At 37.6% G+C, this 18,562-nt stretch overlaps 2 protein-coding genes across 2 annotated transcripts in view; both read right to left on the bottom strand.

The window, feature by feature from the left end:
- Positions 1-1,788: 1,788 nt before the first annotated feature.
- slc15a1a (solute carrier family 15 member 1a) lies at positions 1,789-8,608 on the bottom strand. The gene is made up of 22 exons (XM_062431404.1): positions 8,576-8,608; positions 8,027-8,114; positions 7,769-7,910; positions 6,696-6,815; positions 6,470-6,569; positions 5,855-5,945; positions 5,672-5,755; positions 5,481-5,563; positions 5,283-5,369; positions 5,100-5,189; positions 4,973-5,017; positions 4,853-4,885; positions 4,667-4,755; positions 4,058-4,139; positions 3,842-3,961; positions 3,541-3,693; positions 3,414-3,460; positions 3,022-3,129; positions 2,815-2,914; positions 2,497-2,634; positions 2,236-2,343; positions 1,789-2,052 (listed from the first exon to the last, which is right to left on the bottom strand). The coding sequence occupies exons 2-22, from the start codon at positions 8,031-8,033 to the stop codon at positions 1,789-1,791; spliced, it is 2,091 nt and encodes a 696-aa protein (XP_062287388.1). The 5' UTR covers positions 8,034-8,114; positions 8,576-8,608.
- Positions 8,609-9,166: 558 nt separating this feature from the next.
- Positions 9,167-18,562, bottom strand: part of LOC133992529 (dedicator of cytokinesis protein 9-like) — a 79,807-nt gene continuing 70,411 nt past the window's right edge. The window contains exons 40-53 of the mRNA XM_062431175.1: positions 18,366-18,503; positions 18,089-18,271; positions 17,804-17,917; positions 17,483-17,698; positions 16,839-16,896; positions 16,289-16,395; positions 15,338-15,460; positions 15,141-15,254; positions 13,567-13,713; positions 13,250-13,460; positions 12,227-12,417; positions 12,020-12,120; positions 11,798-11,936; positions 9,167-10,315 (exon numbers count right to left, since the gene is read on the bottom strand). Of these exons, the coding sequence (XP_062287159.1) occupies positions 10,190-10,315; positions 11,798-11,936; positions 12,020-12,120; positions 12,227-12,417; positions 13,250-13,460; positions 13,567-13,713; positions 15,141-15,254; positions 15,338-15,460; positions 16,289-16,395; positions 16,839-16,896; positions 17,483-17,698; positions 17,804-17,917; positions 18,089-18,271; positions 18,366-18,503 (1,968 nt within the window). The 3' untranslated portion in view covers positions 9,167-10,189. The remainder of the gene's footprint in view (positions 10,316-11,797; positions 11,937-12,019; positions 12,121-12,226; positions 12,418-13,249; positions 13,461-13,566; positions 13,714-15,140; positions 15,255-15,337; positions 15,461-16,288; positions 16,396-16,838; positions 16,897-17,482; positions 17,699-17,803; positions 17,918-18,088; positions 18,272-18,365; positions 18,504-18,562) is intronic.

The raw sequence follows: 18,562 nt of genomic DNA, 5'->3' as shown, positions 1-18,562 counted from the left end.
GGCAGAAGGTGATGATAGAGATCTTAATAATAAGTTATGCCAATGCTTAATTTCAATAAGATTAATAAGGTTAAAAAAACAAAAAACAACAGGTGAGTAAGTGGGGTGGCAGTCTATGCTTAGGTGTATCTAGAGGTGCTACCATATACTCACCACAAACCCTACCAGTGTATTTGACTAAGTTTCAATAACTGGTCATTTTAATCCATCTTTATTTCTGGTCCTGGGTTAGATTTAAAAATAAAAAATGACACAAGTCCTTTATTAACTTTGATTCACGGTATGTTTATTTACTAAGCTTTATTCAGTGTTGCATCAGTGTTTCATATGTATGAGTATCACTGAGTAGTATAGTCAGGCATGGCAGGTAGTTACCAAGCTTGTTTGGATATAGAATACTAACCAAATGCGGACTGTGTGCAGAGTAAATAGGATTGAGTCGTTACAGGTCACTGCAGTCTTTGAGTCGATGCAGAGACTCTGGACATTGGACTTTAGATTGATATGTGAGATAAACCAAGCGAAAACCACCAACATGCTAGTCTGTGAGCATCAATGCAGGTATGGAGCAACAATTTATAAAATGTTGTTGGTAGACATTTTGATAATTCCGTGCCACACAGACACCAGGGATACAATCCTGGGCCTGAACTGTCAACATAAAAAACTTTCTCCCACTAAGATTTGAGAAAAAAGTAAAAATGTCTGTGCAAACTTTGTGTGCTGGTGCAGACATAACATGTGACTAAAAGCTCAAAAAGTAGGTGCTTAGTGGACCTTGAGTTAAGATTATTTTGTCAAATTACAATCAATGTCAAGAATGAACATTCATGCTACAATAATGATACAATTTTCTGTTTAGCAAGTTTAGCAAGAATTCATGACCTTAATTCCTTGAGGATGTACTGCAGACCTTATTTCAGAATCCACTGTTGTTGTAGCCCACGTATTCATACAGTATTCATACATTAGCACTCCGTTTATTTTATTACCTATGCATATAATATATTTCACATTCATACATATTTATACATATGTTTACAGTTACTACCTTAATCTTGCAATCATTTATGACTTATTTGTGCTTCTGGTTACATGCCAACTGCATTCCAGTGTGAATTACTTGTACTGTACTTGTTCAAAAACAATAAAGTTGAATCTAATCTAATCTAATAGGACATTCAGTACTTGCAAAGCACTTTTGGTGCCATAAACAACACTATTAAGTCTTATACTGTATGTCTGGAAGCTTTAGTTGGAGACAGAGCTATGAACAAGAATTACAGGCTCCCTGGTTCTCAAGACTTAAATTGTAAATGATGTAACACACAGTAAGGATTTATTTGAATTGCTTACTTGAACATAATTTACACATAAATATAAAAGAGCAATTACATTACATTATATGTAAGTGGAACACAACAACATTTATTTGCTGTTTTATAATTCTATAGCCAACAGTATATTCATTTGATATACTGAATATAGTGTTAGAGGACTACACATCTGTCTTTTGCCAATAAAATATAAAATATTTAAAACTCTCTATCTCACTCACACACACACACACACACACACACACACACACACACACACACACACACACACACACACACACACACACACACACACACACACACACACACACACACACACACACACACACACACACACACACACACAGATAGGCAATACTGGCAGATTTACTGTACATTCTTCTTCATGTTTCAATATCAAAGCCATATCAAAAGTAAACCAATTACTGACATATAATCTGTGTTTGAGACTTCACATTTTCGTTTGTTTGTCTGGATCATCTTCATCACAAGATTTAATCGAGTCCTTTTTGACCATTTCAATCTCTGTCTTCTTTAACTTGCTTTTATCATCCTCATCCTCATCATCATCATCATCATCATCATCATCATCAACCTTCTTCCTGAACTGGGCTTCAATTTCAGTAGGGTCCATGTAGGTGTAGGTGTATGCCATAAAGGAGAAGATGATACACACAGCCACCAAGAGGGAGGCGAAGAGAACATACTCTGCCCACTTTGAAAGAGGAGGAGAGAGATACAGGGGGTCAAACATGGTATTAATGCATCATCATGTGCCACTGTCACTACATGTCATAGAAACATAGACATGTCTTAAATGTCCACTACAAGTATTTACACTGTTTTAGTCTGTAAGGATTAGTTTTGAGTGTAATTTGTGTGGGTACTTTTTTCTTACCTGTTTGGGAAGCTTTGCGAGCTCAGCCACAATCAGAACGATGAAGTTTCCAACTGCAACAGTGAGCAACCAGCCTGCTTGCAGTACTGATTTCATGTTACTAGGTGCCTTTAAGACAAGAAGAATGACATTAAACGAACAAAGAATATTTTACAGAACTATTATATAGTTCAAGGACTAGGAAAATGGGATATTCAAATTTACTGTGTCCTACTCCTTCTTGTAAGATTGTACAGCCATGAAATAAAAGTTTGCCTTTACCTGTGAATAAGAAAACTCCAGACCAGTAACAGAAAACATCACTTCGCCAGCAGTTATGAAGAAGTACTGTGGGATCTGGAGGGCCATATGAACCGAGTTGGGCTTGATGTCTTCTACCATAGTAATACCTTCCTGACACTAAAGTGAAAATTTGAAAATGAAAAAACAGAAATTATTATGATTGTTCAGTTTAGGGCACTGTTTCACAACTAGTATTACCCAAAAGACTCAGTTGAATGTCTCTTATTAAATTAAATTAAATTTGGAAAAGCTGACCAGGTAAAACCTATGATACTGGAACTCTTATGTGAAACTTACATTGGTAAGGGTAGGGATAAAGAAAGTGTATGAACTTCCAAATCCAAATTCCTTGGTGTACTCACAAGACTGTGAACCAGTACTTATGGTGAAGGTGGTCCTGATTGTTAGACAAGAAAAATCTGCTTAATGAACTGGATTTTTGTTTGCAAAAATAATGATTAATGTATAAACATATCATATTAGTTAAGATTAAAATATCCATACTTTCCATATGTTATCTGGGTGTAGTTGGAATAATCAGATGGCCCAATAGATCCTAATTCTGCTCCAGGAATTGATACGGTCACTTCTGTAGCCATACCATTTACAAATCTGAAATGATAACACATTAAGCAAAAACATTAAAGCCAGAAAACTTTAAAACAGTCAATGTTAAAACCAACATATATAATCCCCTCATTTTTATTCATTTCATCTAAAAATGCAGGTAAATATAGGGTTGCAACTAACTGATTTTCATTATTTTCACTACCTGACAAATGACTTAAACGAGTAAACGATTACCAAAATAGTTATACATTATTATATATAATTTGTATCAGTGTATTTGTATATATAATTGTATCAACGGTTTAAACATTTGTACTTTAACTTACCGGATTGCATTGTTGCCTTGCTCTGGCTTTTTAATCAAATCTTCAGTCTGAGGAAATTAGACGTTTTATGTTTATCAATTTAACCATTAAATGTCTTTATTATTATTACTTTGTGCTTCTAACTCACCAACACCCATTCCTCACTGATGGTTGAGGGAATGAGAAGCGTTTGTCGCTTTCCATTGGCCAAGGGAATGAGTTTAGTCTGTTCAGGACTGCCTGACTTAGTGAGTGAAATGCTGTAATTTCCTGCTTTGAATGTGAAGAATTCATCACTGGCCTACAAAACAAATCAAAAAGTGCAAACACTGAGAATCTGCGGACTCAACCAGTATGTTTTGGATCACATGCAACAGATTTTTACAGAGTTTTAAACTTGTAGGTCTCAATTGTGTAGAAAGATTTGTGTTATTTATATGAGGACATACCATAGCTGCAGAAAGTTCCAGTGGCTCATTATCAGGCATCTTAACTGTCACTGGTGTACTGCCCATGTTGAGTAATTTCAGCTGACTCTGGGAGGCTGATGGGAAGGTGGGCAGTGTAGTCTGGAATTTAGTACAAAGTAGAAAATCAGCAGTTGTTGTTGTCATGAACTCCGAGAGTCATTTCTTATATTTATATTTATATATATTTACACTTACATCAACTTGAATCTGAACCAGTGCAGCACAGACAAAAGCTATAGCTGCCAGAATCATCCCCACTGTCATTCTTTTCAGAGGTCTGTTGAAGGAATATTAAGTGCTGTTACTGCTTTGTCTGACATTTGGGAGAATTACAGCACAACTACGTCTTAATTTGAATACAAGAATATGTTTTTTTAAAATCACTGTAATTTTAGCATTTTCAACATTAACCTGGTTGTTACAGGCCTGTGTGAAGGTTCTCAATTTTGAATTCAGATCTACATGTTTGAGGTATTTCTCTGCAAAATGTTTCTTGTTCATCATCAAGTAATAGTTTGATATAAGTATGCAGACAGGCTTGCCGCTTGGTAACAAATGGAGAGTGGAATCAATACTCTAATTTAACATTCAGCAAGCAAGGGAAGAGGACATTAAGAGTATGGTATTTTTTTATTTCAAAATGGTGTCCATGTAGAAAATAACACTTTGAAAGTGAGAAATCTCTGCACTTGTCAAAGTAAATATCTTTCAATAACCCCACAAAGTTATTCAATCATTGTATGAATGACTTACAGCTAAGGTATTTGCCCTGCAGCTGGCTCGCTGAGTTCCAGCAGTACTTACGTAAAGTTCAGGCCACACTTTTGGATTAGAGGGTAGATGACGCTGTCCATGATAGGCACCAGAGTCAGGATCAGGATGGGGTTGACAGTCTTTTAAAAATATAAATTGCACAGTGAATATTTTCTCAAATAGAATTCAGTGAATAACATCAGTCCAAGTGAAAATGATAAAATTATTGTAACTTACCTGCATTTGATCGGGCTGGATAACAAGTAGCCCCTGCAGACATAAAGAGATTAGTAGAACATACACACATTGCTTTAATTAGTAAATGTATTTATTGTTGCTTTAAATCATTAAACTTACAAAGTCCCCATCCAAGTTGGTGGCCTGCAGAGTCCATCTAGAACCCTTAAAGAGAGGTAGAGAATTTAGCACGGTTTAGACTTGAAACATGTCAGATGAGTGATCAAGTGTCAAAGCTTAAAGATACCTTTTGGTCAAATAGGGTCCAGAACATTGGAAGTGGGATGTATAAAAAGAGGACCCTCAGCACCATCTTGATTTGAGCAATGAGGAGTTTCTACAGCATAGAAAGACAGTATATGAATTGCTGTTTTTGAATTAAAAACAGTTATAGGGAAATTTCAAAGATTTAAATAAAGTAAAAACTTACTTCATATTTTTCTTCTGCCCAGTCCATCCAGTGCTCCCTTTTTGGAAACTCACTGCTTCTGTGCCTGTAGCGGTTTTTCATTGCAAACTGATTGACAGAAGAGCAAATCGAAAAAGAAAATTTGCTTTTAGAAACAACCACAGCTGCTGTTAGTATACAACGAATGCAGATGATGCAAATGGTGTAAACCAGGCTTACCCCGATACATTTACACACATCCAGCATGATATTCCCTTGTGGCTCAGCTTTATAGTACATACCACTCCCAACGATGAACACCACTGTTAAGATCATTGCAGATAGAACATTAGTAACATCACACAGTATATACCAAACCTTTACATTTTTGCTTCATGTGCACAATCAGTCTCCAAATTGCTTAAACATACCGAGTGCAACCACCATTAGTGCTGCAGGGACACCGAAGGCCAGAGAATAACAGCTCTGCTGACTGTGGATGCCACACTCCTGAGCTGCAGATGAAGGTACAAACAACTGTTCAACAACTTTTTTTTTTTCAATTATCACATGCATTGTGTGTATGGCACAAACACTGTCCTACTCATACCTACCTCTGAGGATTGGAGTGATAATAGTTGACAGGAGACTGCCGCCATTGATGCACAGGTAGAACACAGAGAAGAAAGTTCTCCTCTGCTTGTCCTGCACAGAGAAATATGTCAGTAAACATCTGTCATATATTTCATGTGTTTTGTTGTGCAATGCTGAATATGATAGTAGTGATTTATATTTGTGTATATATTAAATATTGCAACCATGTTCTTTTAAGTCATGCTAGCAGCATGGCAGGTGTTATGGCCATTCTGCAGGTCTACCACTTTGGTCCAGACTGAAATATTTTAACAACTAGAGGATGGAATTCCATTAAAAATGTGTACAGATATACATGGTACCCAGAGGGTGAATCCTAATGACTTTGCTAGACCACTGACTTCCTCTAGGCTTCATAACATTACAATCTTTCACCATCAGGTGTTGGGATGTCTGGTCACCCTACTGTATATTTTTGTCTAAGTCTTGATAGTAGATAGTAGAGACAGGAAATGGGGGAAGGGAGAGGTGGGATGACATGCAATAAAGTACAGATGTTGCAATTATATGCTTGATCTTATGGTCAATGCCACATTTTAAACATAAGAGGGGCAGGAGTGAGATAATATTCTAACCTGGTGCTCACTAAATTGGTCTCCACCAAAGGCAGCCACACAAGGTTTGATGCCACCAGTGCCCAGAGCGATGAGGAAGAGTCCCACCATGGACAACACACTGTTATGAGGAGGAACACACGCATGAGCAGGTAGAACTGTAGAAATGTGTGTTGTAAACTGCACACACAAAATGCCACATTCTGGATTTTGACTCAATTATTCCTGTAGAAGAGTAGAAACTCACACATGAAAGGTCATGTTGTCTGGTGTCCCATCTCTGTTTGTGTCAGTGATGTCATGGATTGCACTGACAGCCATCGCAACCTGGCCAATTGCATAGACAATGGACAAGTAGATGATAGTTCTGTGGAGAGGGAAAGAGATGAGGCAGTAGTGGAAATGGTTAAGTAAAAAGTATCCATAGAACAATGTAAAAATACTGTTACAAGTAAATATTCTGTATTTAAAATCCTACTTCAGTAAAAAGACATAGCACCCCTCTCTGTAGAGTGACTTTTAGGCTTTATACAACTTTTTTCACTTATGTAATAAAACTACCCAAGACCTATAAACACACTTTGATGTGTAAAATGGGTCCCCTGTAATACTAAAGCATCAATGTAAGATACATTTTGCTGTTGTAGTTGATCATGGTGGAGTGACAAGTAGATATTTCACATATAGTTAGGTACTTCAGTATAGTGGTTTACAACAAGGATTGCACACCTTCTAAAGGCTCACCAATCACATATTTGAGGGTTTTGATAATGATAATTCAGGTAGGAAAGAAGTTCTCTTTTTTATTTATTTATTTATTTTTTTAAACTTTTCTCTGATGATTGATTTTTGAAAAATGAAATAATTTTGCCATTTGGACCTTCAAGTTTTGAGGGAAATCAGTCTTTGGTGGAACTGAAAAGTCCAGACTGTGTCAAATGTCCCCTACTAGGCACTGTTTTTTTAAGGGATCACAAACCAAAAGGTTTTGGAGAAAATGTTTAATGTTTAGCTCATCATATGTTTTTTAATACATCTGAATAGTAACAAGTAACTTTATCTTTCTAATAAATGCAGTGGAGTAAAAAGTACATCATTTTCCTCTGACATGTGGTGGAGTTGAAGAAGCAGAAAATGGAAATACTCAAATAAAGCCAAATTACCCAAAACTTTTACTTAAGTACAGTACTTAAGTAAATGTACCTTGTTACTTACCACCACTAGAGACAGTCATGATCTAAAAATACTTGTGTATGTTGTACAAGGAAATAATTCAAGCCTTCAAGCATTAAATTGGGGGAACCTGAGGCAGTCACTCACTTGAACTTTCCCAGCCAGGAGTCAGCCACAATGGCCCCGAGTATAGGGGTTAGGTAGCACAGAGCCACAAAGACGTGATAGATGGAAGTGGCCATATCATCATCCCAGCGCAAGAAGTACTTGAAGTACAGCACCAGGACAGCTGTGGACCATGAGGGAAAATAGAAGCTTCTTCTTATTTTAAAGTATATAATCATCCATCTAATCAGACAGCTCTGAAAATGTTTGGTCAGGATTATGTGAATGAAATATTCTCACCGCGCATGCCATAGTAGGAGAACCTCTCGCAGAACTCATTCACCACAATAAAAAAAATGCTGATCGGGTAGCCACACACCGCTTTGTCCTGGTGAATAAACACAGTGGGGCAGCAAGTATTTCGATAATCTACTTAATTAAGTAGTAATTAAGTGTATATATCGCAGACATAAAAATACTCTAAGACTCTTAACATTTTTATTTAATCTGTAACAATGCATCATCATCATATTATATTAAATAAACTGATCATATGTCTTGTATGTAAAATCTTGATCTTAAATAGCTTCAGCTGTTAGCAGCATTAATAAATGTAGTGGAGTATTTCCTCTGACATTTAGTGGAATTGATGAATAAAGTAGCACAAAATTAAAACACTCAAGTGAAATACAACCACCTCAAACTTGTACAAAGGTATTTAGCATGTCAGTACAGTGAATAGCATATTAAGAGCCTGTATTCTTTGTTGCTATTGATAATTATTTAACATGAACATGATATGAAAAAACTGCATTAACAACCAATAAATGAATGAATCAAGTACTTTACCGTCCCTCTGTTCTTCCCTTTCTTGGGATCTTCGTTATCTGTGCACAAGATGATACTAATGTAAATGACTGTTTTCCACTGACTTTTCAGTATTAAATAAAGAAACAATTTGGCAGTAGTAAAACGTATGTAACTAAGTCATGACTTTCTGACTTCTTCTTCAGGTGTCAGCATTTTGCAGTTTGCAATAATTACTTTTTGTGGATTTCAATGATAACATGCCAGAATACATGTTTGCACACTCACCTGCCATGATGTCTCTTTATTAAGATAATCCTTTGTGATTACTGCAGGGAGGAGATGATAATTGATCCTTCACAGCTCAAGAGTGTGAGTGCTTCTCTAATATTGCTTTTTATTAGCCCTTGATCTGTCTTCCACACTGCTGACTGTGTTGCTTTTATGATGGGCGGGAACAGGATATATAGGAGATAGGGACTGAAGATAGCTGACCCCCTAAGACTTCATATAAATCATTAATTCACAAGAACTCCACAACTCACCCAAATACAAGGATCAACAAACAAATAAACTTTAATAAATGAGTAAACAAATAAGGAAACATGAGTAAAACTGCAGAGAGAAGTGTGTATTTTATTGAAAAAGAAAAGCATTAGGGAACAACTCTGTTTACAGCAGAACAGTGACTTCGAGTTAAATAAAAATAAAAACAAAAACAAAAAAACCCATCGTTTCCCAAATATAAAACAATTCCTCAAACATTTTATTGAACACTAAAATGGTAAAAGCTTCAAATTACTTCCACAGTAGGTGTAGTGCCCGGTTACACACCTCATCGCTTTGGCAAAAAGGTGAACATCATCTTTACAGTGTATGAGCTCCACACAGCAAGAAACTTTGCAAATATTGCACACACTCCTTTTTTTATATACATTAATAAACAACTTGGAATATCCTTTTTGTATGCAATGGCTTTAAATATTCTAAAACTCCCCCGTTCTAAGACATTGAAGTGAATTGAATGCTAACATAAACTAAAAGAGGCCCTTTGCAAATTTGCCTTTTTATAGAAATATAATTTCATGTACAGGGAGACGAGTGCTGTATGCAGCATATGCCGCTCATCTAGACATCAATACAGTGGCTTATAAAAGTGAGATACTGTACATATAAAAACACAATGTGAAACACCAATAAAATAAACAAAAATGGGCTGTTGGGAGGGTGGTGGGTGTAATGTAATGACATGCATATAATAGATCCCAACAGGAATGTCTCTATGGAAAACACTGCCAAGTCTTTTTAGGTAGAAGCAGGTCAGAGATAAAACAGGTTATCTCATCACATATGTGTGAAGCTGGGACAACGTCTGTGTCCTGTCACCTCTCCTAGCATGATCCCTTCTCTTGTTGCTCATGTGTCAGGCTTCACTGGTGTGGTGTCACAGGAAAATTAAATTGGCCACACCCCACACAGTTACCATACTGTTTGTATATGTTAAATAGGTCCGGGGCCTTGGTCGTGGTTTGTTGAGGGAAACCAGACAGCAAAGAACAGGTGAGAGGTGCCTGTGCTTTCTTCAGGATTCCCTACTGGCATGCCCAGTTGGCGAATATAGCCGGCGCTGAGTTCAAGGCCTACCCCAGGCTAGCATCATACCACAGAGGAGGAACTGGGGATGCCCTGAATGGTAGCACTGGTTGGAGTCCCGCTGATAGCGTTAAAGATGTGAAGCGAGTCTGGAAGAACGCTCTTCATGCCATCTTCCACAGGACTGATCTGGAAGAAAGAGTTTGTGGAGGAAGAATTAGATATAAAAGACATACCAATACCATTTTAGATATTTGTCCCTAACCAAGCCCTTATTTATAGGAATAGCTTGACATTTTGGTACAGTAGGTAACACCTACTTACTTTTCTGCAGAGAGTTTGATACCTCTCATGAAGCTAGGAGGCGGCTAGCTTATCTTAGCATAAAGACTGCAACAGCTAGCATGTCCAAGGGTAACAAAATCTGCCTACCAGCACCACTAAAAAGTCACTAATTTATATCTTATATTTTGTTTTTTCACCATATCAGGCAAAACACATGTAACTTCCTGGAAGTTACTGGTCCCAGCCAAGACATTGTGCGAGAGTTAGATGAGAAGAGAGATACCACTCTCATGATAGTGGAGGTATCTTCTAATCTAACTCTCTGCAAGAAAGCAAATTATATGTATTGTATTTCCTAAAATGTGGAAATATAACTTTATGGCGATGTATCAGTTCCTCTTTCATGAAGGTTAACAGATCAAGTAAAAACATGTACATATAACATCAGTAGAAAATCATTAAGTGTTACATATTTGTGTATGTGTGCAAATACAAAAACAAATGTAAACGCATAAGCACGCACATTAAAATGTGTGTACACATGCATATACAGACATAGATATCCATGTACATATTGTTCATGCATGTAAGAAAAAAAAGTACACATATCCAGTTCTTACATGCATACTGCATACACATGCAAACAAATTCATAAAAGCAATCCAAAAGAGATACAGTATGCCAAAAAGAGATTGATCTAGCCAGCAGATGCATCAAGAGTTTCACAGTGAAGTTCACAGTGGGTTTTGATTTTTGAAGTATCAAGAGGATCCACGTGTCACACTGCTCTATGTCTAGCAGATTTTTTAGAATGTATTGCAGGGATATAAAGATAAGCTTGTCTGTGGTCTGATCAGATAACGTTGCCAATCTATTTAGTGCTTTAAAATTGGACCTTTGCTGTAGCTTGAGTAAAAGTAGTCTCATGTGGTCAAATCTATTTTTGCTAGAATTTAAGCTGCAGCTGAACTTGACGGGGTTTTTGACCTAACATTAAGCAGACTAGAACAATAAAGTGTGTTAAAGATTCTGCTTCCAGAAATGTTATGGAGGTCTAAAAATGTGGTGTCTGTGGTTTTCTTAATATGACTATCAAGATGGAGATTGGTGAAGAACTACTGTGACATCAGGATTTCCTAAGAGTTTGACAATGAAAGATCCTACAGCCATCAATGTGTATGATAATGTCTGAGAAGAGATGCCTCTGTCTGGCTGGACCAACAATGAACTACTCAGTCTTTATTGCAAACTGTTGCTTCTTGCATTACCATCCAATCTGCTCATGTCAGCACAAGGGAGAAACAGAGAATGGAGTTATCAAAGAGTGCTTTATCAATCATATAATCAGTCATTTCATGAATGCAGCATGACCAATGATGCACTCACTTGCTCATGCATGATGATGGACAGCTCTCTAGCGAGGTCTCTATAGTTGGCCTTCATTTCATCATGATATTCCTGTTGGTCTTCTTTAATCAGTCGCTCATTAATGCCCAACCCGTGCCCACATGCCTCCACAAAATGCCTGTTCAAGGAGACAGCATTACGATGAATTAAACAAAGTAGTAAAACCTGATCAACCTTTAATTTAAAATGTTGAAATCTCACCTGAAGACCTCTTTCAACTGTTTGACCTTGTTATCTGGATACTTCTTGGCGCAAGCGTCATCCAGGAAAGCTCGGGCATATGCAAGCGGACCTGCATTTACCTGAGGGTAGATGTCACAGGATGTCATGTTAGAACCATGTCATGTGTTTTTCCCCCATAATCATTTCATAAAATATGTCCCCTATCTGTGTGTGTATGTTGTTCACCTGGACGCTGATGCTGCCCTGCAGTTTAAGCTGCAGTCGGATCATGTCCACCTCACTGGAGGAGCAGAGCTGATTGATCTCAGCCACCTTTTTGCTCATCGCGTCGATGGCCACCTCTATGGGGCTGAGATCAGTGTGGTGTTGATACATCACCGCTATACGTTTCTTTACATATGGGAAACAGTGTGTGGCTGGGGGTCAGAAACACAATGAGGAGATCAGTTAAAAGCTTGCTTCTCAGTGCATGTGCTTCTCTGAGTTTTACAGCTTAGAATCCACTCATATCTGAAGTTAACATCCTATGAAAACTCTTAAACAATAAAGATAAGAAGATATAGTTGAACTTTTGGATCTTTTGCACCATAAAGCAATATCACTGTAACTAGTGATTAGGAAAGGTCCTTGACAAACAGCTTGCATGTTCAAAATCTAATCAAGATCTTCCATTGATGCACTTTTCTGCTGAGCAGTGCATTTGAAGTCTGCTGTGTGGAAATACAGAAAATGACAGGGATGGGCCAAAGTTTGGAAGCAAAATGTGAGAAACAATTAAGTCAAGAAGGTGTCTCTTTTTTTTTGGATTTTTTAGATCTACATAGTGTCTTAAACAGGAAGTACACAGATTTTAAACATCAACATCAGTTTAAAAGTCATGTTTTACTTGAAAACAGTTGCATAATTTCGTATCTTCTTCTGTGCTTCTGGAATTTCTAGAGTCTGAAAAAAATGTCCCTGATAATGGCAACAGGCATATCTGAGCTCAGGCTTAGAGACTACAGATTTTCTTAAATGAAACTGGGGGTGTGGTTTTTGAAATACATGGACATAGTAGGCAAGGAGGGCCTAACAATAAATGCTATCAACAAGAAGCTATAAGTCAGAATATTGCTGCCTCTGCTACACCAATTCTGATTATTTGAATCTGTCCCTTGCAAGTCCCCAATTTTATGTTTTACTAAATTGCTGTGTGCCCTTTTAGAAGCTTATCTTATGTGCCACTACCACATAGATATGATAACCTACTGGTTAGTATAGTCCTGCGTTTACACTGCTCCTCCACCCCGCCTTGCTTTTTGCCTGATATGGTGAAAGGCATCTCAAACACAAAGCGGCGGATGTTGTGGCTTTTTTCAAAGTCTGTCTTCCTGTCCGTCATCTCCTTCTCCTCCAGGTAAGGAGTCACATGTGTCACTTGGATATATGCATACTTAGAGTCCAGGTCTTTGGGGTTAATCTGCAGAAGATACATGGCATTACAACTCATTACAAATCATATAGTTCACGTTGGGCCTCTGGGAAAATTTCTCATAATCACAAATCAAATATCAACAAAGTCTCACCCTCCCAGAGTCCTGAATCATCTTCACGTTCTCCTGCCCAAACTTGTCAGAGTACAACTTCAGGAGTCTCTGAGATATCTCTGACAGAGGAGTGAATTTGGGTTCTTTGTAGATGTACTCTTTACCATCTTCATCCTCAAAGAAGCCCTGAGAAGATGCAAAACACATTCAATGGCCAGAATGACTTAAAATTGTGTCTATAAGATCAAGAGATAAGATATAAAGAAGCAAACTATACCACATCAAACCAAACATGGACTGTGAGTGGGAGTCATTCCAATACTTTGTTAAATGAAATGTTAAAGTACTCTTTAAGGCTCAGCTCTGGACTGAAAGGTTTGGCAGACTCCACAAATACACAGCCGTCTATCTAATATCCAAGCACAGACAAAGAAAAAAACGAAAAAAACCAACTGCACTGCAAGACATCAACTAGTGTCAGTTTAATGATGAGAGACAGACCATAGGACAGTGGTGGGATACAGATTTCACACCGTCAGTGGGAGTATTTGGTTTAGTCAGTTGTCTTGTATGTACATGGTAAACAGTCCCATGAACAGATGGGTGAAGCCATGCATTTACCCAGTGAGAGATGAATCCTGCTACAGTATTAGACCTTCAAGGGTTTCCTACTATAATTAGGACAACACTGAGGCTGGAGTAGAGGAGGAGTTAAAGGGCCAAACGATAAACAATGCACGTGAAGTAGCACTGACTGCATTAGCAAAGGAGCACAACACAACCTAAAACATCACTGAAGCCCAACTGCAATGTTTGCTTTCACATTGATTTACCTCAGCCTCTGAGTCAGTAAACTGGTACTGCTACATGGGTGTGGACAACAGAAAATACAATCAGTTATTCCATTAGAGCTATCTAAAATACTTACTCAAACTTCTGCATTAACATTAGACCACCGTGTCAAGAAAGACATGAATTTGTGGATGTTATTTCTATCAAAGCACACAGGTAGGGGTAACCACACCCAGAAAATTATTTTTATAAATCACAAGACAGAAATGAGGTCAGTACTAAAATCGTAAAAACCTAGATTTGTAACAGAAAAAGGAGAAACACTAAAATGAGTGTAGAAGTGGATGAGTGCCATGCAACACAGTCCAAAATACAGAAAGCAGCAATGGTGACTGATTGTTACTGTCACTCGAAGCAGCAATTTATGTTTAATAAGTGCAATGGATTATAGCAGTACCAACACCACACAAAGACTTAGGCCACTCAGAAAGGCTAGCAAGGTCTACTGCACAACTTACCGCCGCCTTCAAAGAGGATAAAAAGCAGAAAAGGGTATTAGAGTGGATCATAAAATGCCACTGCATGTGGTCATGCTCTAAAAATAAAAAACACCTTCAGCAGTTCCCATGCTCAGTGTGAATTACTTTGCAAAACCAGCAACTAAATTAATACTTGTGCTCTTGGTGAAATTAAATTTGAATTATTTAAAATGCAGTTAGTGTGGAAATCAAATTAACAATAGGACTGGTTGGACAATAAAATAAAAATAACACCCATCTTTACAGAATATGTTGATACTGATGCTCGAGTGTTGAACTCACCTGGCCAAAGAAGGCCACTCTGAAGTATGTGCCCAGCAATCTCTTGCCTGTGTGCATGACTTCTGTCACTTTGCTATATGCACGATGCAGCGTGTCGTACAGGTGGGCCAGTTTCTGTGCAAAGTAAAAAAAATCTGATTAGGGATAAAGGGGATAAATTAGTGGGGATAAAATTCCCGATAAGGGCCATCTCATACCTCAAAGTCCCTACGTTTCTCATAAATGGGGATTATGAGCTTGTAGATGTCAGAGATGAGCTCATAACGCTCTGCTTTCCACAAGCCATCTGCACACTCCTCCAAAAGCTCCATTAGGACATCCTGAGGGAACAGGAGGAATTAAAAAAATGTTGATGAAGAATACATGAGAAAATCGCTTCCATAAAAAGTGTTTACTAAGGCAACTCTTGTTTTAGCATGACCATAATTTAAAGAGTGTGAACAAATAAAAGGAAACATACATCTATTCTAGTGAGATGCTGGGTCCCTGGTAGACAAATGAAATGTGTGCTCACATTTATTCTAAGAATTCAAAATAAAAGACTGCAGAGGACTTATGAGTGTGTGTCTCTCCTTCCTCTGCAAATTTGATGGGCAGTTATGGTATTGAGAGAATAGCAACATATTCTCATGTTTTTCTTAGTTAAAGTTACATGACATGTCCATACTACATTTTTATTACTACAGTATACATGAGTAAACCAGAATTATGTTGATGTCTTAATTATAAAATGTGGTCACAGCTCTCCATTGTTTCCATTGGAGGTTCACTGCAAAATTGAATATGAAACACTTAAAGAGCCTGCCAGTTGTCACTTTAAAAGCTTACTTGTTTTTGTTTTAAAAAAATGTATTGTTGGAGGGCTTAAAATGTTTTTTTCTCTCTTCTTCAGTTAAAGTAACACTTCCTGCAACATCACATTTACAGAACATGACATCCATTGGGCTTTGGTTTTAAAGCAGCTTACAGTGAGTGTGTTCGCCTTCTGTATGAACAAGAGCTGGATGTCATGAAGACATGAATGTGAAATCCTTCCAAATGAAAGCTTAAATCTGAATTAATTTGTCCAAATCTTACTAGCACATTTACAGAAAATTAAACAGACGTGGATGTATCCATTGCTTTAGTAGTAGAAAAGGTATATGTACTTCATTGAAATGGACGTCCTGCATGCCGACGTCCTCCATCATGGCTCCTTCTTCATCAATGTTTGGAGTCACGACTCGGAAGGCTGAGCAGCCCTGCTTGAACATGCCTGCACACAGCATGAAATGAGATAATATTTTAATTATCAGTCCAATCTTTCATACAAAAAAACGAATTTGATGGAGCTGCTGTGTGGCAGGAAATAGAAAAATTCCCATCACAGATTACGACTATCTATCTATCTATCTATCTATCTATCTATCTATCTATCTATCTATCTATCTATCTATCTATCTATCTATCTATCTATCTATCTATCTATCTATCTATCTGTCTATCTGTCTATCTATCTATCTATCTACTTGTTTTATTTTTTATTTTGTAATCATGATTGTGTTTACTTGCTGTTTGTCTTATCTGGCTGTTGTGTTCTTGTTCTTGGGGGGGAAGGGGAAAGAATCTGTATATGTTATTCATTCCATTATTTCTTAATATGATTTTGGTTAAAAAAAAGAAAAAAGAAAAATAGGTTTATTATTATTATTAAATTACCTTTTCTCCTCAGATATTCTGCCACAAGTGCTGCAACGTGGACGTAGCACATGGCTGCCTGTAAAACGCAAGAACAACACAGGTAAGATAAGAAAAATGCAATTAATTAAATGATCACCCACAAAGTGAACATTAGCATGTAATAAAATGGATTAAAGTCCACATGAAGCAGCATTATGAGTGTATCTAACTTCTCTATCTTGATGTGTTTTAGAGTGGGAAGAATTTGCTTTGAAGGTTAGGCGTGGCATTATAAATTTCAGCTCTGTGCTGTTAAAAGTTGAAGATTGATTAATGGATAGATGTCATGATATTATTGGTTGATATAGGCTGGTTTAAGCCTAGGTAAGCACATGTCATACATTTTGCTTTAAAGTAAAAAAAAACATGATTGGATTGGATTTTGACTGGATTAGATTTTTTTTGGTATATATTGTTAAGTAAGTGTACAATATGGCCAGAGATATGTTCTAAAAGTATTAAAAAGGCATTTTTAATTTCATCTTGGCTTTAAAATGCTTTTAATCACGTCAGTACTTGATATTTGAAACTTTACAGACCTATCATCAAATACAAGAATAAATGTTGAATCAGCCTCTAATTGACCTATCCACACAGAGTAAGCAGAGTCTCTCATCACAAACCTCTGACAAATCTCCGTTCTTCACATGGATTCGAGCCATGCTGTCCAGCCAGGTTTTCCGTAGCTCAGGTGTGCTGGCGTAAGACTTGGCCAGGCTGTACTGCAGGTCCACCAGCATCTCTGGGTCTCTCTCGTGCTCCTTCATCTGAGCTGTGGCCATCAAAACCGTTCTGATGCGTTTGGTCAGGTCCTTCACATCCGATGGGAACGCTGTGTTCTGTGGAAGAGGATGCAGAAATTAGAGCAAACTACTATGTTATTTTTAGTTGTATTGTTTTTGTACTTTCTATTTCGAGATAATGAACATTAGTGAATTCCTGACCTTAATAGTTTTGTCACTGTTGGCACAGTTGTTGATTATTGACAGAGACTGCTGGAAACGAGTACTTCCAATACCGATGACATCAGCTATCAACTGACTGACAGCAATCACCACCTAAAGAAAAGGAAATATGAGTTTGTTGACATTGGCTAGTTTTTAATTGTCCCACAGACTCCAATATCATATGTGTGATTATATTAGTACAACTGATTATTAAACCCCAGTATGTACAAACATAGAGCATATAAAGATCCATTGTATTTAAATCACAGAAGATTATCCAACCTGTAAGTGCGTCCGAACAAAAGATTTGCGGCCTGTGTAGTCAAAGTTGCTCTTCATGAGGAAGTAAAGCAGATGTGCTGCATCGCTGCGAATAGAACTCAGCTTGGAGTTACAACACTTCAAGATCTCATAGCAGAACGCAGCACACATGTCAGCACGGCCTTCAAAAAACGTGCAGGGAAACTGCAGGGTGAAAAGACAGAAAGGTTGTCAGCTATACAATGATTTGCCAGGACAAACAGAGTATTATTAGGCGAGGATCCAATGTCCTTCACACCTTGTAGATGAAGGTGCGCAGTGAAGTGAAAACTTGCTTGAGGGCCGTTTCTGACTGATTGATCCGCAGAAAACAGAGGTGGACTTCAAAAACTTTCTTCATGAGTGGACTATGGCCGTGGTCAGAGCACAGCTGCGTCTGTGGGGGAAGAGTGTATCTTCTTAAAAACTGAAAGATTCAGATTTAGCATTACAGAC

This window comes from Scomber scombrus, chromosome 13 (genome assembly GCF_963691925.1).
Source record: "Scomber scombrus chromosome 13, fScoSco1.1, whole genome shotgun sequence".
In the NCBI taxonomy this organism is placed as follows: Eukaryota; Metazoa; Chordata; class Actinopteri; order Scombriformes; family Scombridae; genus Scomber; species Scomber scombrus.
The sequence above is the reverse complement of the archived record's forward strand: the minus strand, read 5'-3'. Positions and strand labels throughout refer to the sequence as shown.

Bases quoted from the DNA above. Each gene is read 5' to 3' on its own strand.
- slc15a1a (XM_062431404.1), bottom strand. The intron at 5,946-6,469 runs GTTAGAATATTA...TTCTCTGTGCAG, and splicing joins ACCAATTTAGTGAGCACCAG to GACAAGCAGAGGAGAACTTT. The intron at 5,564-5,671 runs GTATGTTTAAGC...TGATCTTAACAG, and splicing joins ACTAATGGTGGTTGCACTCG to TGGTGTTCATCGTTGGGAGT.